General features: G+C 43.0%; 2 protein-coding genes across 3 annotated transcripts in view; both read left to right on the forward strand.

The window, feature by feature from the left end:
- The first annotated feature begins 1,861 nt into the window (after positions 1-1,861).
- zc3h15 (zinc finger CCCH-type containing 15) lies at positions 1,862-8,148 on the forward strand. The gene is made up of 10 exons (XM_010899340.5): positions 1,862-2,062; positions 2,433-2,534; positions 2,657-2,765; positions 3,809-3,961; positions 4,127-4,227; positions 4,408-4,593; positions 5,373-5,519; positions 5,951-6,076; positions 6,245-6,377; positions 6,656-8,148. Exons 1-10 carry the CDS (start codon positions 1,985-1,987, stop codon positions 6,829-6,831), a joined length of 1,311 nt encoding a protein of 436 aa, XP_010897642.3. The 5' UTR covers positions 1,862-1,984; the 3' UTR covers positions 6,832-8,148.
- Positions 8,149-11,992: 3,844 nt separating this feature from the next.
- Positions 11,993-22,560, forward strand: part of itgav (integrin, alpha V) — a 39,736-nt gene continuing 29,168 nt past the window's right edge. The window contains exons 1-6 of one of the 2 annotated variants that reach the window (XM_013131133.4): positions 11,993-12,671; positions 12,953-13,083; positions 18,695-18,786; positions 19,118-19,232; positions 19,419-19,480; positions 21,074-21,122. In XM_013131133.4, coding sequence (XP_012986587.1) covers positions 12,508-12,671; positions 12,953-13,083; positions 18,695-18,786; positions 19,118-19,232; positions 19,419-19,480; positions 21,074-21,122 — 613 coding nt within the window. In that variant the 5' untranslated portion in view covers positions 11,993-12,507. The remainder of the gene's footprint in view (positions 12,672-12,952; positions 13,084-18,694; positions 18,787-19,117; positions 19,233-19,418; positions 19,481-21,073; positions 21,123-22,560) is intronic. The other variant, XM_013131134.4, reaches the window with a different exon arrangement.

The raw sequence follows: 22,560 nt of genomic DNA on the forward strand, positions 1-22,560 counted from the left end.
CTGGAGGTCTACAGTGGCTGAGAGCTGGCCACCAGTGATGTGCTGGAGGTCTACAGTGGCTGGGAGCTGGCCACCAGTGATGTGCTGGAGGTCTACAGTGGCTGGGAGCTGGCCAACAGTGATGTGCTGGAGGTCTACAGTGGCTGGGAGCTGGCCACCAGTGATGTGCTGGAGGTCTACAGTGGCTGGGAGCTGGCCAACAGTGATGTGCTGGAGGTCTACAGTGGCTGGGAGCTGGCCACCAGTGATGTGCTGGAGGTCTACAGTGGCTGTGAGCTGGCCACCAGTGATGTGCTGGAGGTCTACAGTGGCTGGGAGCTGGCCACCAGTGATGTGCTGGAGGTCTACAGTGGCTGAGAGCTGGCCACCAGTGATGTGCTGGAGGTCTACAGTGGCTGAGAGCTGGCCACCAGTGATGTGCTGGAGGTCTACAGTGGCTGGGAGCTGGCCACCAGTGATGTGCTGGAGGTCTACAGTGGCTGAGAGCTGGCCACCAGTGATGTGCTGGAGGTCTACAGTGGCTGAGAGCTGGCCACCAGTGATGTGCTGGGCGGTTTCCAACACCTGTTGCAGGGCCTTCCGGTCGGCTATGGAGCAACCACTAAACCACACCGTGGCGCAGTTTGTCTGAATGCTCTCAATTTCAGCCTCCTCAAAAAGTACAGGTGCTGCTGCACATTTTAGACCAGGGCTGATGTGTTGAGGGTCCAGGAGAGGTCCTCGTGATGTGGACACAGGAATTTGAAGCTGGGCACACGCTCCACCTCAGTGCCATCAATGAGGACTGGGACGTGACTACATATTTACATATACCTAATGCATGTTGTTCCTGCCTCCTCCCAGGCAGTTGTGTTCATTTTGAGCTCCATTCATTTGTTCAGCTGTTGGGAATACCCATTAGCTGGGATAAAACTGAAGCCTATCTGATCACAACACACAAATTTGTTTTATCAGTGTTGAAGTGTAATGTTTGGAGCAGTGTATAAACACTGTTACTGTCAAACTGACACAATTTGTTGTCGGCTATGACATTGACTTCGATGTTGGGCCGCAGTAAAAAGCGTAATGCCTATTGTGCTCTCATGAATCCAATGTGTTATTCTATCATCCATGCTAAATAATACTTCTATGATAACGTGAGTACAAAACGCATGCATTTTCTTCTTTTGTACTACCATATCTATACTACCATATCTGAGCATGCCTGTGCGCTTTTTCAACGTCGTAACCTTTCGTAAAGTTTGATGAACTAGATATAAAGTACTTTTACTGTCCTTTTCATAATATATCTGGTTGAACGTAGCGTAAGGAAGTCCAGTGTGGGAACTGACCAGCGGAAGCAGTGTTGCCACATTGTACTGACGGTAAACCACCAATTATCCGCGACCTCCGCAAAAAACGCCCAAATTATAATTTTTCTATATAACCCTATCTGTAAATCGACCCACCCAAGCCCATTTTGCCCGCACTGTGTCATTAAAAATAGCCCAATTGATCCGTAAACCTCCCCATCCAGTGGAAGTTAACAACATACTGAACAAGGGTATGCAGTAATAGGCGTTACAGTATATTCAGGAACTCCCACATACCTTCACATACCTTCACATACCTTCACATACCTTCACATACCTTCACATACCTTCACATACCTTCACATACCTTCACATACCTTCACATACCTTCACGTCCCCTACGTGCCTGCTTGCGCTGTGCAATCAAATAGATGTCTGCAATTATACCATATTAACCTAGTCTCGCGAAGCCTCGTAAACTCGCGGGATCCGCCGGTTTCGCGAGTTTACAGTAGTCTCTACTTCGACTGAAATTACTACGTTAACCAGAACACACTGCGTTTCCTTATTAGCACTGTGTGGTGTGCGCATGTGCGAATGTCCATCTGACAGCTTCTGCTGAGGCTAACCAGATTTGATAACAACGTATTAAGTCGAGGCTCAGATTGGTTTCTATAACATTTTAAACCGACATGCCTCCGAAAAAACCGGCTCAAGCAACAGCAGGTAGTAAGAAAACACAAGAGAAAAAGAAGGAAAAGATAATTGAGGTAAGAACTGAGGATCAAGAACAAGCGAGTGTGCAGTAGCTATCTAGCTAGTTAAATGCAGCGGTTATGCAGCTGCAGTTAGCTACTAATGTTAGCAGGCCATATACTGTATTGACTTCCAATCTCACAACTATAAGAAATATATCGCTACTTGCCTGATGTTATATCACTGGTTAGTCGTTGCTTCTTGCATCTAGGTAAGACAACTGACTGGCAGTCATCTTGCGGGTGAATAAATAGCCATGTGTGCCAGCAACAGTACATAGCTGGCTAAGAATGCAACTCGGCGTTTGACAAAAAAATAATAATAAAAAGACTAGTCTCTTTATACACATAGAGATGGCTAACATTACGTTTATTTATTGACCAGGACAAGACATTTGGACTGAAGAACAAGAAAGGAGCTAAACAACAGAAGTTTATAAAAACGGTCACTCAGCAAGTCAAGTATGGACAGCAGAACGCAAGACAGGTGGGAACTTTGCCATCAGTTTAGAGGTTAACGGTATAAACAAGCCCCACGACCCACTGATATAAATCCACATGGAACCAAGTGATTGTCTAAATGCGGAGCACTTGTGTCATGTGTTCCAGGTCGCAGCTTCGGAGGGCGATAAGAACAAGAAGGTTGATAAGAAGAAGGAGCTTGAGGAGCTTAATGAGCTGTTCAAGCCTGTAGTTGCCGCCCAGAAAGTTGCCAAAGGTACTGGGACTATTTAGGAAGACGTGAATAACATTCGGGCAGTTTTTAGATCTAACAAGTCTAAAAATTTTAATGAGTTTATAATATAGCCTTAAAGAGGTACTGTGTAGAATCCAGACTCTAATGTTTACAAGAATGTGTTTTAAACAATGACATCACTTGTCTCCACCTCTTCCCTTTCCGAAAAAGAAGGCAATAGTAATAGCTGGTTTAGGGTGGGAAGGATTGTACCACATGTCTAAAGCTTAGTATGAGGAGACTTCAAGTCAATGCAAACTGATAGAAGTACTGGTGAGAAAGTTTAAATGAGGCACTCACGTTTGTAGGAAAAAACACATTGACTTCATCTTAACTTAAAACATTAACTGCAGATCTCTTCTGTTCGCTAATGCTTGTACTTATGCTACACTAGCATAAGTACAAGCATACTCTATTTCACTATGAAATAGAGGAATAATAATATCTTACATGTGGCCCCTTTAGCAAATTTGCAATGCTACATACTCAAATTCATACTTTTCCTAGTCTATTGTCAGAAGCCATTTCTCCCTGTCAGTGTCTTTCTTTGTAGCCTAATCAATGTGGGTCCCGTACATGACCAGAATTACAGCATCGGCATATGGGTTAGCCAGTAATATGTTATGTGTCACGTGAGTAAAAATCTGGTCAGAAACATTAAATGTTTTAATTTCGATAGATGCCAGTTCAGGTAACATAGAATATCTTTTCATTTGAATAGATGGCCCACGTGATATACAGATATTCTTTTTCTTCTAGAAGATGTTGTGAAATGCTGTCCATAAGATTTAGGCACACAAGTTTTAATGAAAACGGCTGTGATCTTTAACACAGAAGCAGCGGTCTTCATTGGTTTTGGAATGAGATCGTCGGTCATCTTCAGTGATATGCATTGAGGTTGTTGGACTGTGGATCCCTGCAGCGTTAATGCTGCTTTTACTAACATGTAGCCCTGGTGGCACGCCCGCCATTTTATTATTGTTATTTCATTTCCCCTCCCCATGTCTTCTAACCCTTGTGGTCAGGTGTGGATCCTAAGTCGGTGCTGTGTGCCTTCTTCAAGCAAGGCCAGTGTACCAAAGGAGATAAATGCAAGTTCTCCCATGACCTGACTCTGGAGAGGAAATGTGAGAAGCGGAGTCTGTATGTAGACGGCAGAGATGAAGACCTCGAGAAAGGTGAGGCCACATTCTCTCACCCCTCTTTCCGCTAGGCTGTGAATGAGGTTTTGTCCCTGTCGTCAGGTTTTAGGTTTCCAAATTGCATTTTCAATTTGGAAGATTAGCTCACTCTCTAGGGTTCATTGTCACGGTCTGTGTTGTTTTCTGGTTTTTTGTGTGTAGACACCATGGACAACTGGGATGAGAAGAAGCTGGAGGAAGTGGTCAACAAGAAACACGGAGAGGCAGAGAAGAAGAAAGCCAAAACTCAACAAACTCAGATTGTACGTGTCAACACACAGCAAGCGTTGTTATAAGTGTCACACATTCGTTGCACGCCTTTAACATGTTTCCGTACATACCAGTATTACATTCAGAATTACACATTACAAGAAAGCTTGTTTTTCTCTTCTAAGGGGTTAATGTATATTAAGTTGACTGAAGTAGCCTGTCCCGTCCTGTAGGTTTGTAAGTATTTCCTGGATGCCATTGAGAACAATAAGTATGGTTGGTTCTGGGTGTGTCCTGGGGGAGGAGACAGCTGTATGTACCGACATGCCCTTCCTGCCGGGTTCGTCCTCAAGAAGGATAAGAAGAAAGAGGAGAACCAGGAGGAGGAGATCTCACTGGAGGAGCTGATCGAGAAGGAGGTAGGTTCGACTTGGATCAGTCATGGAGGAGCTGATGGAGAATGAGGTAGGTTGATCTGGATCCGACATGTAGATGCTGATTGAGAAATTGGCTGGTGGATCTGGATCAGACGTGCAGACGTAGCTGATTAAGGAGGTGGGTCGGCTCAGACGTGGGTTCAGATAGTATTTTGTGGTGAGACAATGAGTTTGACGTTCAAATAGTATTAATGTTTATGAAGTAGCCCGAGGTTTAGTATTAATGTTTATGAAGTTCTCAGAGATTTAGTATTAATGTTTATGAAGTAGTCAGAGGTTTAGTATTAATGTTTATGAAGTAGTCAGAGGTTTAGTATTAATGTTTATGAAGTAGTCAGAGGTTTAGTATTAATGTTTATGAAGTAGTCAGAGGTTTAGTATTAATGTTTATGAAGTAGTCAGGGGTTTAGGACTAATATGTATGAAGCCGTCAGGGTTTAGTATTTGGCTCCACAGCTTTTTTTTTTTTTTTTTTTTGCAGGTTATTGTGATTGTTTTTCAGATTCATTTGTCTTATAAAACAAATTGGCAACAATGTGTAATTTTGTAGTCATTTATTAAAAGAATACCAAAATATGAAGACATTGATCTGTAAAAAAAATAAAGTGGGCATAAAATAATATTGATTTTGTAAAAGCACTTGCTGCTGAGGTAAAAGGGGCTTTATAACATACATTTGATTAATTCAGTCATTGTCTAAAACCCTGAGAGTCATAATGAAAATGGCCGTCCAATCACATGCTGTTTGATCTGTTTGTAAGCGAGCTGCCCTGGGTCCCAATGTCACTCGCATCACCCTTCAGACCTTCCTGGCTTGGAAGAAGAGGAAACGACAGGAGAGGATTGCCAAGGATGAGCAGGACATGGAGAGGAAGAGGGCCGACTTCTCCGCGGGAAGGTCACTTGGGGTGAGTTCAGCTAATTTAAAGAAACAAACAGTAAATAAAATAAAACATCTTCGGAGCAAATTCCACTTTCTAGCCTTAGGCAGTCTTGTCTTGAGTGTCCATTTATCAGATGTAATAGTTTTCCAAGGCACACTGAGCTGATTTCAGCTTCCCCTTCTTTTACCAGAGGGTGGGGACAAAACCCTTTAAATTAAATATCAAGACCGTGGTCCATTTTTCAAAATGATTAAATATGAATTTCCTCTATATGATAGGATTTATCACAGAAATGTAATGAAGAGAATAGGAGTTCCCGTTCAAGTCAATGATTCTTTTTTATTCATTCTAGTTCAATGTATTTAATGCTGTTAGACAAAAACTTTGGAATAACTTCATCTTGAGAATTGACTAGCTTTCATAAATATATAGCATTTAGTTTGGTTCTTTTCCAGGTCAGTGGCCGTGAAGTGTTTGAGTTCCGGCCCGACCTGGTTGATGACGACGATGAGGAGGCAGATGATACTAAATACGCCAAACGGGCTGATGATGATGATGTTGACGAAGACATCATTCATGAGGTAAAGTTACAGTCAGCGTCATGTCAAGTTCATATAGAAGTCAAAAGCTTTGATTGTTTCCATTCTGGCTCTTCAATTCAAATTATGTTCGACTTGACCTTTAATCAAGGTAATGTTATTTTTCTCCTAGTTAAGTCAAATACTAGTACCTGTGCTTCTCTTCCTTAGGTAGTGGATGCTGACATCTTCCAGGACATCGATGGCGCCCGGTTTATTCCTCAGGAGGTGGGCAGCGATGGGATCACTGTGGCGTCTGCAGACAGATTCACAGCCAAGACTCCGCCTTCCACGGTCACTAGCGGTGAGCAGCTCTTCTATCTGGTGTGGACGTTTGATTGCCACACAGTTGGTTTTTCTACATGTTACGTCTGTCTGTCTGTTGTGCAGTTTTTAATTACCAAACAGTTGGTTTTCTACAAAATATGTCTGTCTGTGTTTCTTCCTGCCCGACAACCACATTTCCTGTTGTTAATCATTTTATCTGACTAGGCATAGTCATGTGGGGGATATGCTGTTTTCAATTATTTCTTTGTCTGATCGTTTCTGTTGGCTTACTGCTGTATTCTGGCGGCCTCGCAGACTGTAGGCTGAGCCAGGCTCTGGGAGGGGTGGAGAATGGTGTCAACGGAATAGGACGAGCAGACATGGAGGAAGGCAGGGAGACGGATGAGGTCCCCGTGGATGAGAACCTGTTCACTGGGGAGGATCTGGATGAGCTAGAGGAAGAGCTCACCACACTGGAGTTGGATGAATGAGACTGGGAGTGAGTTTAATTGAATCGACTCTGGATTATTTGAATTGAATCAGGGTTTTTTTAATTGGATTAAATCAGATTTTTTTTTTTTTTATTGAATCAGCTTGTCTGAATTGAATTCAGTCTGCTTATTTGATTTGAGGTTTGCTCATTTTATGGATCAGCAGTGGAGACGGGAAGTGAACTATGTTCCACAGTAACAGTCTTGGCATGGGAATCTTACTCCCTTAGTTCCTTGTCTGTCGTCTGAAGACAAATATCCATTCTCCAGCAGAACTGTCTGAGGCGTAGATGTTGACAACTTTACAAACTTTGTAAAAGAAAAAAATCAGTGGTTCTCCTCTCACGTACCCCTGATCTGTCTGTTCTTCTGTAATCACGGTCGATAACAAAAGGTTCACGTTTTTTAACCGACTTGTTGATATGCCATGTTTTTTTTCTTCTCTATGCTTACAATCATGGTCAGAAGTCAGTGGGAAATGTAATATTTATTGTTTTGTTTATGTTAATTCATGAATATTTCTGGCAAGGAATTTTACTCTTTGATTTTTATGTACTGTTTATATTGGCCTAAATAGTTGACTAAGTGTTTCATAAATACTGGCTTTTCTGACGGCTTCATTTAAATGTTTGCAGTAGCACTATCTGTTATAGCTCAGTTTGCGCTGGGCTTCCTCTTTTGAAGTATCTTTGTCTCATTAATGCTTAATGGAAAATGCAAAGTAAGGTTGCACTGATAATATTGGACTTCACATAAAGGATGTTTAAGATGATCTGCATGCCTGTATCAGGTCATGAATGTTTTGTGAATTATGTTGACTATCTAGAGTTTGTAGATCTGAGGTCTAGAAGACCAGATCTTCTGAAAGACATGGAAATATTGGTGAACATCAACATCAAATCTTTTTTTTGAAGGGGAATTAAGCAAAATTTTGATTTGAGTCAATGGACAGATCCATAGAGTAAAGTTGATACAGTGTAAGATTTAATGAATGCCATTTAAATGCCATCACTATTTTTAGTTTGACTTTTATACTGAAACTGCTACTTCCTACAATGTCCCAAAGTTCATATTAGATTTGATTTTGCTTTGCTGAAACTGTGTTGAACTTACAGAAAATCAAATGGACTAAATGAAATTCAAATAATTGGATCCGGCAGTTAGTTGTTTGTAAAGGAATGTTTATATCTGCTAATTGGTCAGCACTGGGCATCCGAAAGTGTTGTCAGATGTGCTAGTCTGTCATTATGAGAAAAATTCTTAAAACCTCCCTCTCGCCAACATGCAGAGATTTATTGTAAATAAAAACATATTCAGTATTATCATTTGTAATGTGTTTTTACTAGATTTTCTGTCTGGTACTCAAAACTAAGACTTAGGGTTGGACTTCAGAGCACCAGCCTGACCCCTCTGTTTATCCACCTCCGCCGGCCTGGGTGATGACCGGCGAAAAGGTTGTGCCAAGAAACACTGCGTCAGACGTGAGGTGGAGTGGTCAGCAGTAAAACGTGCCAATTAGGGATGAGCTGGATGATTAGGACTGGCCACTGCGGGAGAACGGCTTGTTAGGACGTTAGGGTAAACACACCCCAACCCCCCCCCCCCTCCCCCCACGTGAGTCAGGACAGCCGTTTAATGGCCCAGTCTGAAAAAATATCCCCATTGGGGCAATGTCCCCGTCACAGCCACAGGAGGACACCTTCACCGCTATGCAGGAAGTACTGCACCAGAGTGAGGAGGGGGCTACACGTGACTCGTCCAGTGAATACCCGCTTGCCGAGTCACATGGTCAGAAAACCCCCCACCACCACAGACAGGGCTGGCTGAGGTCACCACACAAAAGGCTGAATGTTTTTCAATGAAAAGGAAAAGCCCACACTAATTAAATGTGTAAACACAGCAGCCATTGGCGTGCTGAATCGCGCTCTGTCAGTCGGCAGTGAACGCTGCCTGCAGCAACGTTTACAGGAAAGAATGTGCTTTCTAGGTTGGTGTGTTTTGTTTTGTTTTGCTTTTCCTGTCCAGAATAAGCTGTTGACTAGAAGTGAAGATGACCATAGGACTATTTGGACGTGTCGTCTGACAATCTAGAAGAGAGGTTTTAAATTAAGCTAATCTAGTCTCCACTATCGGTACATAATGTAGGTACGTTTTGTCATCATGACCAGAATTTGTATTGGAAGTGTTATTCAAGAAATCCTGGAAATTATTTTCTGTCCGGGAAACATTGTTATTTCAAGAATTTGTTTCATTAAAAACATTTATATAATTTTTTTGTCTATATCAGAGTCCTGGCCAGATTCTTTCCTACAGATCCCTCCATTGATAGTTTATTTTGGTACCCAATTATTTACCCTCCTGATTCCAACTTGATTTAACCAATGTACCTTGGGGTTCACTTATTTTTCCACCTGGACTTATTCCTTTTTAATTGTATTTTTCTACTACACACATGATTTTCTCTAAACCAACATATTGGTAACTATAAACATGTTAGGTTGGATAAAAAAGACTGGTTCTGCCATACTTTTCAATTTTCTTTTACCTTTACGTTTGTAGATTGCCTGGTTGGAGACTACTTCATACAGAATATAGTTTCAGCTTCAAAGTTTTCTCATGACGAACCATTATGTAACAAGACAACCACCACGTACTGTTATTATTTATTTAAATAATTTGTTAGTGACTTCTGTCTTCTGGCACTCTACCCCAGCAAAAAGACTGTGAGAGACTGCAGTCTGGCTGCTGCACACAGTAAGAAAAGGGAGTGGCTTACACAAAGTCAAGGAACTACGGGTAGAAGAATGAGATGACCTAATTCCATCACACTTACATGATAGTGTAGATCTCAGTGTTTACAATCATCTACACATTCTTTGTAATGACATTTGCCCTAGCGCATTATAACACAACTGAACTGAGCAAAAATGCAAAAGCAACATGGAACAATTTAAAAGCCTCTCATAACATATTCTTCTGTGAAGAGCATACTTCTCCAACTTGCCATTGGGCATCAAAGGTGAACATTTGCCCGCTGAAGTCAGCTCTGACGCTAAACTTTAATCAAGCCCCTAGTGCAGGGCTGCCCAACCCTGTTCCTAGAGATCTACTGTCCTGTAGGTTCTCTCTACAACCCCATTTGTGACAAAAAAGAAAGAAACACTCTCTGACAGAGATACAAACAAGATACACAAATCTGTGAAATAAGCTTATCACGCGAATGGGAAATTTCAAGAAACATGGACCCAACACCTCGTGTTGTCTCTATAGCTTTGCTTAGTGAATAAAAGTTAATTATGTTAAAAATTCTTCTAATTAGTATCCATATGAACTTTAAAGGACTATTTGTTGTCTAACCATATCCCAAGGTATTTGTGGGATGACATCTTGTCAGTGGATGTACCTCCAGAGGAGAGAATGTTCACTTTCTCTATTTGAGAGCCGGCTGTGGTAAAGGTCATGAATATCTTTTATTGTACATTCAAGACCGGTTTCAGGCCATAAGTCCCTGCCGTGACTGAACAGCATAGATGTCAAATTTTGTTAATATTAAGACTTGTATTTGTGAGGAAAGAAAAAGGGATCGCCCCGATTTTCACAAGTCCCTGGTGTGAAGTAATTCTCCAAGACAGCACTGTAATTCAATAAGGCAGCATCTGCAAACCGTAACACAGGGAACTGTAAACACAGCTTGGTTTCCCCCAACATCATCCCCAACCTCCCTGCGTTTCACTACATCTCACCCTCCCCTCAAACACATTTCAAGCCTCCCAGGGGCTTTTTGACGCACATTCCTGTGAGCGTACGCCATCATAACCACCCCTCCAACTATCTGTGTCCCAAAGTGCTCAGTGTTTGCTATGAAGTGCACTCCTTTAAAGCAGGTCCTGTTGGATTTTGGTCAAAAATAGGGAAATATGAAGGGAATAGTGTGTTCTTGGTTCTGGTCAAAATGTACTGTTGCTCTTTTGATAACAGGGTGCATTTTGGGATGCGGTGAGTACGAGGCAGAATCAGACCAAATATGAACAAAATATCCCAGCACTCATTAGTCATCTGTAATTGTTAGGCAGTGTGGATTTAGTGGATTTAGAAAAAGCTTTACATAAATGACTCAGAGCTTTTACAAAACAGACCATTAACTGCTATTGTACCCACTGTTTCTAAAACCCTTCTAAAGTGCAATGTGAGAAGAACTTATTTACTAGTGTACTATGGATACTGCAGTGAACATTTCCCTTTTCTGATTCAGCTTTAAGAAAGGCTGACAAAGACGCAGTTCTGAAATACCAAACTCCACCTAAATAAATAATTAGGGGAAAATATATAAATCTGAAATGGATTGTCTCAAAGGTTAGTTCACAGGGCACTCAGTGTCATTGCTTATATCAGATAGGTCATTTGTATAGCACAAGTTAAATTGGGCTTATCCAGTCATTGAATCTTGGTAATGGTGTTCTGACAGACGATCGTGTAGATTTAAAACAGGCATGGGCAACTGGCAGCCCGTGGGCCACATGTGGCCCCCACCCCCTCTTTGTGCAGCCCTCAGATTAATTTAGAAAACAGAAAAAGGATATATACACAAAAAATATACATATATGTATCAGGTTTGACCTTACATTTGTTGTAAAGTTAGTATTGGAACCTAAATCTATGCTGGAAACTATGCTGGAAACAAAACATGAAATAGACTTGAAATAATGTTTTGCATGTTTACATATAAAACAGTAATTTCAGGGTGTCAGAAAGCTGTAGTGATATCTTTCTAAGTGTAGCTGAGTGTGTGCTGATATTTGAGCCATAAAACATTTGATGATACCTATTACAGAAGTCTCTGTACAAACAAAAATATCAAAATGGTGAAAACAGACAAAAAACCTGTGGCGTTGAAAGGGTTAACGCGTTTAATAACACTGAATGGAGAGATGAGCAGAGCGGGAAAACAGCACGTTGATCAATCTAAAAAAAAAATTGACGTGTGTGTGTGTGTGTGTGTGTTCCAAGTTAATCTGTGGCCCCATGATGACCAGTACATAAATTCTGTGCCCCCCCCCCCCGCCAGCACCCAAGTTGCCCATGCCTGATTTAAAATATTTAACGTTTAATTTCCAGTGGCAGTTTATGCGGCAACAACGCTCGATGTCCCTCTGTTCACAAGCAAAACCGTTCGTTGTAACTCAACTACTCAGAATCCCGTCTTTGACAGTGGAAAACGCCACCGTGCAACATAGCTGAATGGGATAGCGCGAAACATTACGGAAGTCCCTTTTATTGGGAGCTATGAGCGCACTTCCTGTATAGTTCATTTGGGGAGTACGACTGCGAACCTAGTACAGCCGCAACAAGCGACTAGGAAACGGGCCGCCTGCCGCCGAGGTCTGTTAACATACTCGGATGTTACATTGTATCACATGAACTGCACCATTGAGGTCGCCGCGATTCGAACTGGAATCCTTTCACTGGATGTTGCAAAAGAAACGAAACTGTAGTCGAGACGTTTACTGAACTGCCGGGGATTTACTCATGGACATGGAGTGTGGGATCTCGGTGTGTCATCATCATTAAAACGACTACAAAGAGAAAAGGGAATTGTTTTTTGTCGTGCTCTATTATTGCCATACGAAACCACAGCAAGCATCTAGTTCACTAGGTTACGGATATTCAGCCTTAAGGATGGAACGACGTCGCAAACTGTATGTGTCTTTAGCTTTGATTTTGCCTTGTTTACAATGGACAACTTCTTTCAACCTGGACATCGAGAACCCCAATGTATTCTCCGGACCAAAAGGAAGTTATTTTGGATTTTCGGTGGATTTCTTCATGCCAGATAACAAGCAGTAAGACTGAATTCTATAGCCTACATAATACAAATTTTAGATTTCAGATCAGGTCTTCATGTTTTCTATTTTCCACGTCTGTTATGGAGCATACGTTTAAAGAAAATACATAACATCGTTTTATCATTTTGTAAACATTTTTAATGTAATGAATCAGTGAAAAGTCATTTGTGGCCGTAAGCTATGATAGGAGAACAGCGATATCCTCCAGTTGGGCCGTTGGAGAACAGGTCTGGGGCATGTTTCCGTGTTTTTAGGCTGAGTATTTATTCTCTTTTAAGGTCAAACATTCTTATAGGAGCACCCAGGGCCAACACCTCGTCGGCTTCCTCCGTGGTGGAGAGAGGAGCTGTCTATACCTGCCCTTGGCAGCAGACGGACGGCTGCACTCAAGTACTGTTTGACAACACTGGTGAGGACTACTGTTAGATACTTTAACCCTTTAACTACGCCGTAATGGTTTGCGTTGTAACAAACTGGCAAGGGACACTTCTGACTATAGTGGACATCCAAAATAAAGATAATTTCTCATTCATGGGTCACCTGTGAGGAGCTCACAGTTTTTCCTGGTGTGTGTTGTTCCTTTTCTGAGGGCATAAGGTTTGGGATTCAGTAGATATTTTTTACGATGTAACATGTTAAGGCACATCCAGGAATGCAGGAAGCTATGTTGAGGGGGGGGGGGGGGGTGCAACGGCGACGACACGTTGTTGCACAAACATATTCTTGATTTGCAATACTTCGAATTAATTGCTTTGGTCCATTTCTTTGTAAAGGTAGCCTTGATCACCAAAATATGAAGTCTGTAGGATTACATCAAAGTTGACACCTACCACCTCCTGACACCTAATATGACACCTACTACCTTTTACTGACACCTAATGACACCTACCACCTTTTACTGACACCTAATGACACCTACCACCTTTTACTGACACCTAATGACACCTACCACCTTTTACTGACACCTAATGACACCTACCACCTTTTACTGACACCTAATGACACCGACCACCTTTTACTGACACCTAATGACACCTACCACCTTTTACTGACACCTAATGACACCTACCACCTTTTACTGACACCTAATGACACCTACCACCTTTTACTGACACCTAATGACACCTACCACCTTTTACTGACACCTAATGACACCTACCACCTCTCACTGACACCTGATATGACACCTACCACCTCTAACTGCCACCTAATGACACCTACCACCTCTTACTGACACCTAATGACCCCTCCCACCTCTGACTGCCACCTAATGACACCTACCACCTCTTACTGACACCTAATGACCCCTCCCACCTCTGACTGCCACCTAATGACACCTACCACCTCTTACTGATACTGATAGTATATTTTGTTACTTCACAGTAGACCACACTAGAGTATTGCACTGTACTATGCTAATCTGATATTCAAATATATTTTATAATGCCCTTTTTACATCATTGGTTGTCATAAAATGCTCATACGGATACCCAGCTTGAAACGCCAAAGAGCAAGAACAAGATACTGTAGCACTAATCTAGTCTACTTTCATTCAGGCTCTGTTGTTTTATTTTGCTATACTCTAGTCTGCCCTAACTTTACTCTACTGTACTGTGTTCTACTCGACCCTGACGTTACCATGCTCTCACGGCGCGCCACGTTCTAGTCTTTAGTTCAAATGGTGTAGTATTATTTACTTCTGCAGAAGTTCACTCCTACCAGCGTATGGGGTTTTGCAGCAGCACAGACAAAGAATAACCACGCCCCGTCAGTAAGAATCATTCATTCAGACAGCCATGGTAATTAAGCTATTTGGGGAAGTTTCATTGATATTCTGTGGCTGTCAGGAGCTCAGAGTTACAGGCCAAATGGGTCCCTATTCCCCATGTAGTCCAGAGCTCTCTGCCCTCCCAGTCAAAAGTAGAACCGGGATCCATTTGGTACATAAGGTGGTATGATGAGCCCCATGCCAAGATCGTCTCTGGAGCCTGACCACAAATGGTGGATTATTTTATTATCCTCCTGGGCTCCCAGGTTCCCATCAAAATAAATAGATCTCTACCTCCTGTGCTATTTACCCTTCTTGAAAAGAGGTTGGCAGCAAACGGCCTACAAAGTCATTTAAAAGACTTACGAAATGGCAGGATTAAGCTGTAAATGTATGTAGGCATTTCCAGATAAAATGAGACATTGTGGATTTGTGTAAATGTAATCAAGTCATGAAATGATTTTTATTATCAAATACAACGTTTTTTATGGCCTATCTATATAGTTGTAATATTCCTCCCCCCTGACCACCCCCTCCAACCAAGCTACCCACAGCTGAATGCACTTTGTTGTAGCTTTATCTCCATTTGTTTGGTGAGTTCATAGTGCTTGATACGAGAGAGCAGCGACCGCAACAAAAGACCAAACGTGACTCCCGTCTTCCGCTGACGCCCAGACTGAGCTCTGTTTGGAGGTAGACAGGATGAGTCTGAACTGAACCCGTCTTTTCCAGTAGGAAACGTTTCCTAAGTGAAGTGCAAATGTATTTATCTGTCATGGATTTTCCATCTGCGTGTTTTCCAGTCAGGGCCAGAGTGGCTTTGGGCTTTTTGTTTTCCGGGTCAGGGCCAGAGTGGCTTTGGGCTTGTTGTTTTCCAGTCAGGGCCAGAGTGGCTTTGGGCTTGTTGCGGGTACTGTACAATGGCAGCTGAGCCACAATGGACGCCTTTGTGACGGCCGAGTGAGTGGTGAGGGTGGGGGAGTGTGTGTGTGTGTGGGGGGGGGGTGGGGGTGGGGGGCTCATTGGTCTGGATTAGTGCTTCATTCCAAGCTGCCCAGGGATATGGGAATGTACCATACTAAGTGTGTGCTCCTTCCACATGACCGCTCACCAACTAGCTGGCTTAAAGGGTCTACCGACACTTTGCGCAATCTCCGGTGTCGTTTTCACGTCCAACCCTACCTGCTTTTGTGTTAACAGTGCTTAGTTACTGTGTTGTTCTCTAGGTTACTGTTGTCCCACTGTTGTCCCACTGTTGTCCCACTGTTGTCCCAGTCAGATGAGATCTGGTTAACCAGCTCGGTCAGGAAGAGGACTAATGGTGGGTGGAAAACAAACAAAGCCAAAGTCAGATTAGAGCACCTTCTAATTAGTGCACATTTTCCATTTGATAAAGCGTGGTTCAGCACCCAGTTGTTTCCTTGTTGTTGGACAGGCTGCCGGATTCACAGTTGACCATAGCCTCTGGATGAGCGATATAATTATAGATGGCCAATTGATTGGTCTGGTGTTTGACCAATTGCGGCCAAGGCTATAGAGGCCTAGCCCCCCCCCTCCCCCCCGTCTCTAGGGGAGGAAATCCCCTACCTCTCCTGGGCAGAGAAGACAGCTGGTCAAGGCCAATGTTGAATTGGTTTAGCTCACTCCACTTTTGAAGTGGCCCCACCCACCGTTTGTGTTTGATGCAGATACTGTTAAGCAAACATTGCGAGGCCCATTGCACCCAGCCCAGAGTAGACGGGAGCTGGGAGCGGCAGAGCTGTGTGTCTAGAAGGCTAGTAAATATTCTCCCACATGCGCTTATCGCTCTGCATGTCTGCAAGGATGTGCCTTGTTGACTGAGGTCGATCCAAGCAATGTACCTACTTTTGAAAGTTTGGAATTGCTCTCTGAAGTAATTGGATATCAAACATTGAGCACATAAAATGCATGCATCCAGCTCATGGGGATGATTCTTAATCCAGTCATCAAGCTGCCATGTCTGCTTGGCTCTATGAAATAGATGTTATTTACAAAGGCTGTTTCCCATGCTATCAAATAATATCTCTGTATATTATTGTTGATGAATGTTTATGTGTGTCATCTCGACCTCCCAGAACCTAATTATGTCTGTGCACTTGCCAGGTACCTGATTTGATATTTGTCTACCATTTCGTCGTCTGTCGTGAAGGTTCAGGTGGGGCTTTTGGTCTTTATGGCTGCAATTGCATGGTGTCTCACAAGGCTTGGCTCTGAGGTAATCCTGAATGTAGGCAGTGAATCAGTCGAGCTCTGTTTGAACAAGCACCGGAGGTATTTTGAAACCAGTAAACTTGCAACATTGCAGCTAACATGATTTTTCAAACAGTCCTTGCAAATTGTTTGTCTGGTAATAGCAGATGATTCAGGATCTTTAGGAAGATAGATAGATAGAATTTCCACATCAACAGAACACAGCCCATAATAAAACAGAATTGTTACTTTTTAACTTTATATTTGATGGTTTCTCAGCCTCAAAGTTTATGGGCCAACTGCATTTGACATTCAACTATCATCTGTAGTAATGGGACCATCTGAACGTGTTTGGTTTTTGAATGGCAAAATCACCTTTAAAACCAATCCGGCACACCTAATTAGTCAATTAGACATCAAGGATGTAACTAATGTAAATTGTCCGGGGGGGCCTGATGAGAGGCTTGGGAAACCTTCTTTTAGTCTGTGCTAACCCTTGTCTTTGTTGCCTTACTTGTGAAGAGACGGTGGGTGTGTGAAGAAACTAACCACAGGGACGTCTGTCAGGAAACCTGGAGATTAAGGGGCAGTCTAGATTTGTTCATATATAGATTCAGCTGTCCTCAAGTATATCCCTCTTCACTGAGTAACACATGTGTCAGAGATGGATCTGAGTTAGCCAGACAGGGATGTTAATGAAATCTCTGAGTCATTTCCTTATGGAGTGTAGTGGCTTCCTCTGCGACTTTAATTAGCCACCTTGGCAGTAGCTGGATTCTTGTTGTTTTGACGCGTGTTCCTAAAATCCATTAATTTCCAGCGTTTGAAGTTATACTTATGTGTCATTTATTGTAATCCTTTTACTTACACAAATGAAAATTAAATTTGGTTAAACGAAATATAATAAGAACCAAATAACTCATGTTCCGTTTCCTTTGCTTTCAGGTCATCACATTATCATGTTAACATGGCAGCCTTGCCAGCCACAGCCACCAAGGCTGCAGGTTACCTTGGCTATTTAAAGAACCTGTGGTTGGCTAGACTGCACAGAACAAAACAATTACTCACAAATAGTTTGGCACTAACACACTGGCCCCTAATTGCACAGGTATATAGAAGACAATTATCCACAAACATACGAACAGAGCCTACTATGTCTGCCTCGGCACACTATACAGTTGCCTCTAGCTACCGCTATTGTTTTGAACTTCAGGCTATGATCTGGATGAAGATGAATAATCATCCCTTCCGCTGCCTTCATTCATCCATTAACCCACCCTTTTGTCTGACTCTTGGGGTCACTTCATTAGGCCCCAAATGGAAGGAAAGGCACTGAAATATGTGGACTTGTCCTATAAGAAATGCTTGTTTTCTCCTGCGACCACAATTGAGAAGCACTGCCTTGGAACAATGGAAAAATGTCCATGGCTTACTGAGCCTGCCAGCTCAGTCGTGGTTAGTGCCCAGAGACTGCGTTCTCCTGCATGTACTTCGGTTCCAGGAAGTACTTTCTGGTTAGGCAAACCATGTGATAAGAAGCAGAACTGCTTGGCAAAATGTGCACTAGAGAACAGACCACCCCTCCTGACAGTGGCGGGGTGAGAAACAGTGGGAAATGGGGAGGGTGATCATGACCTGGTCTGGTGACCTTGAAATCAAATGGAAACATGCATAGTATCCATCCTGTTTAACAGTGCACACCCCCTTCACCCTGACTTTCAGGACCTGGTTTACATTCCCTACTGCTGAGACCAACAGATATTTAAGCACTCCATCAGCCGCTGGCCGTTTGAACACAGTTTGAACAAGGATATATGCTGGATTTTCCATTAATTAGAATTCACGTCTGTTTATTTTTTATTTCACATTGCCAAGACCATTTGCCCTTTTGATACGGTACAAAGCAACTAACGTAAATAGGTAAATCGTGGATCACACACCGATACATCAATAAAATAGTGTTAGCATTTCAAAGGGGTTGGCAGCCCTAAATGTGTTGACGTTTCTCCTTCATTAAACCATAATGATTTGTCCCTCCCAGGTGATCGGACGAATGATGCCGGTGTACAGATGGAGTTCAAGTCCAACCAGTGGTTTGGGGCGAGTGTACGCTCACAAGGGGAGAACATCCTGGTGAGTATCATCGTGCTCCAACTGCTAACCAGGTCTAGACACTGGCGACATCCCAGCATTTCACTACTTTTTTTTAAATCCAGTGTGAAAGTAGAAGTGAACTTTCATCACCCATCTGGTGGGTCCCGTCAGCGATCCCGGGGCCCTGAACTGGCTGTTCCTATTGGCTCCCGTTGCTAACCACGCCCATTTGAGGCCAGGCAGTTTTGGTTATCACAAAATGGTCACATGAAGATGTGCTCAGCTCTGCATTTTCCCATTGTTGCCGGTAGATGTCTGTAAATGTACATGGTGAATACAGGTGTTGGATTTGGTGTTTTCTTTTTGTCAGGCCTGTGCACCCCTCTATCAGTGGAGTACATATAGTTACAACGAGAGGGAACCTGTGGGAACATGCTTCTTCAAAAAAGGAGAGAAAGTTGTGGAATACTCCCCTTGTCGATCAAGTAAGTGCCTTGAGACTTGACTGGAGAACCTCCATAGAACGTGTGGGTGTTATCTGGGCCTGGGGGGGGGGGTCCTGACTCCTGTGTGTTTCATGTGTACTGTTGGATGAGTAGTTGCTGTAACACTCACCCTCACCACTGAGACAGTAAGTTGTACTGAGTTTATGTTGTTGTTACTCTAAACAGGGGCTTACTCTCCCGAAGGACAGGGCTTCTGTCAAGCTGGGTTCAGTATTGACTTTGTCAAGGTATGTGTTGTATTCCGCCATCTATTTGTCTGCTTTTTGAATGGTTTCTCAAATGCTTATCACATTATCCTGCACTGTCTTCATAGCAACCTGCGCTATCGAAGATAAATCAATTTCCAACCTTTCATTTTCAACAGCTAAATGTAATTCACCAAAACCTGACGCGTTTATCGTCAAACCCTGTATTTTACCGCGACACGTTTTCGCACTGTATTTTACCACATTACACAGGGGTCACCAACACACTCCTCACCAATTCTTATCAAATGAAAGGGCCACAGATAGGGAGGCACCAGTAAATCGGCCAGCAGTTGGCATTTCAGGTAAACATAGAATAATCCGAATTGGTGATTACTTTACATTTGTCCAATATTTTCGGCTGCGTACTTTCCGGCGTTTTCTGCAGGCTTCATTTGACCGCGGCCCTCTGCAAGGCAAAACCATCGCTGCAATGCAAGAAAATTGAAGAATCCTGGCCATGACCTTGTTGTTCTAGTGTGGTTGTTTTCAGTGTTAATTTGAATTTAAAAACTGCAACTGCTGGCAACAACCTCAAAAGCAGCCTGTCTAGAAGAATTAAGTGCTTTTGAGTCTGCAAACTATGTCAGCAACACCGCTAATTTGAGCAAATTACTCTCTATTCAGATAAGAACAATGGCCTTTGTTAAAGCCGTTTTGAGATTTAAATAACGTACCTGCCTTATTTACCACATTTATAGCCAGGCATTGTATTATGGACAATTACAGAAAGGGAACCTGTATTTAATTTATACAGTTTCCATTCATTATCAGTTATATTTTGGAGAGTCTTTTGTTATTAAAATGTACAGGAAGATAACATTTGTGTGATTGAATTTACATTTGTTTAAATAAGCATCATCAGAAGGATTGTTTTTCTTACTTGCTGTATACCAGGGAGCATAGGTACAGAAATGACAAAAGATAAGCATCTGGTTGTGGTTGTGGTATAGGAATTTCGGCTGTCAGTATCGGCCAATCATTTTCTTATCAGTCACAGTCACAGCCAATACTAGTTTGTGGATCTTAAAAATGCCAAAAATGCATGTATTTGCACATGTTTATTTTTTTACTTCACCTGGGCTGAAGATAGTACCCAACTGAAGTTGTTCAAAGCCATCTCCCAAGGATTGTGGTTCTGTGTTGGTACGTCTCTATCTTCACCACCCGCAATAATCTCAAACACTGCATTGTGGCACTGTGACAAGCCGGTCAGTGGTGCCAGATTATGCTGGGCTGCTTAACTCATGTCCCTGAGCATGTGTGCCAAATGTCCCAGAGGCATTTCCTCATGTGAAAAGGGGCATATGTACCGAATTTCATTAAAGGGATAAGGGGCTTGTCTTCACAAAGTTTACTACTAATTGAGATTGATAGTATATTGACATGTGTGATACAGCCAGACAAGGAGGACATGTTGATAGTGAACGTTATAATAACATCAATCCGGTAGACATATTATACTGCAGTGCTGCAGTTGTTTAATACTGAAAACTAACATATTCCTGCTTCTAAAACGACAGAATAACTGTCTTTCTTTCTTTGTGTTTTTTTTTTGCCCCCCCCCCCCTTCAGCAGAACAACAGGGTGGTTGTTGGAGGCCCTGGTAGTTTCTATTGGCAAGGTAAGTGAGAGGTAATTCTATGTTTTTACCAGCCTGGTCTGCTGTCCCTGGGTATTATCAGACAGATGCGTTGGGCTCTGTTTGGATCCCCCCTTGAGATGAGGCATGCAGTGATGCAGGGAATCTGTGGTAATTCTCCACTCAGTGTCTGATTATAGTTGTTGTCAGTGCAGTAATGCTGTGTTTAACTGTAGCAGGCAGTGCATCTAAATGAGCTGGCTAGCACTGGTTTGCTCCATAATAGTTTAACTCTGGGGGGAGGGAGGGGGGGGGCTATGAAAAGTTCAGGCTGCATTGTAATGTATGTAAATGGTATTCTGGTCGATGTTTACCTATTTCTCGAGGACCGGGTTATTTGGAACTTTTGGTTAGATATTCGTAAATGTTGTTTGTCATGGGAGAACGCTGGGAGGATTATCGGATGTGCTGGCCGGTCGCCAAGTCTCCTGTGGTTGCTGTGGGTGGGCCTGGTGATATTGGGCTGTTCCTTAGTTCCTTGGCATGGCGGAGCTCCACAATGCCCCCTTGTCTCACCGCACTCGCCTGCACTCCGCCGACCTGGGTTCCAACACTATTCGAAATCTTCCTGCGTCTTCTTAAGCCAGCCCGGGTTGCCAGGGGAGGGGGCGCAATTTGCTCTTTTTGTGGCTGCTTGGATCCAGATTGCCTCATTTGGAGTCCGTGGCAAGCTCGATCAAGTCGAGGAAATAAATCAAAATAATTCCAAGTAGTGTTTGAACCCTGTGTCCGCCTTCAGTTTTATGACGTAAATCAGGGCAAGTCCGTGTTTGTCCCAGCCTGGCTGCCAGCCGCCGTCTCAGAAAGCTATCAGCCGTTTAGCTCTCTGACAAATCACTAGGTTCTTACTTCAGTGACATTCCATTGGGTGTGCTGCTGTGACTGCAACATCTGATCTGTTTCCTGTGGGACGGCTCGTTGGCTGCTGTCATCCAGGGCGTTGGGTAGAAGGTGGGCATTGGGTCGGCTCGCAGGGGGGCAGACAGGAAAGGCATTTGTACGGGTGCTGTGCTGTCGACATTTGTGTGAAAGCCTGAATGCCAGCCCGCTCTCTGTGCACAACACGGGGCAGCTTCTGCATAATTGAAGGACTGGGGAGGAGGACTGGGGAGGAGGGGAAGAGAGATATTCACGCAGACACCAATGCCTGACTATGCAGACAGTGTCCCACGGATACAACTTGATATCTTTTGTTTTTGGTAGTGACTTCAGCGGAGGCTCTTCATGGTACTATACTGGTTGATGGTCTGACAGCAGGTCTGTGTCAGTAACATGGAGGACCCCTCCCACTTCATCCCTTTTCTAGAGTAATAAAAAATACATACCTGTACAAACGTTCCTGTAACATGTTTTCAGTCTTTCAATCAAATCCCTAAACAACTGCGCCTTACTCAGAAACTCTCCTCCCACTCTGACCCTA

The sequence above is a fragment of the Esox lucius genome, chromosome 20, assembly GCF_011004845.1.
Source record: "Esox lucius isolate fEsoLuc1 chromosome 20, fEsoLuc1.pri, whole genome shotgun sequence".
NCBI classification, from domain to species: Eukaryota; Metazoa; Chordata; class Actinopteri; order Esociformes; family Esocidae; genus Esox; species Esox lucius.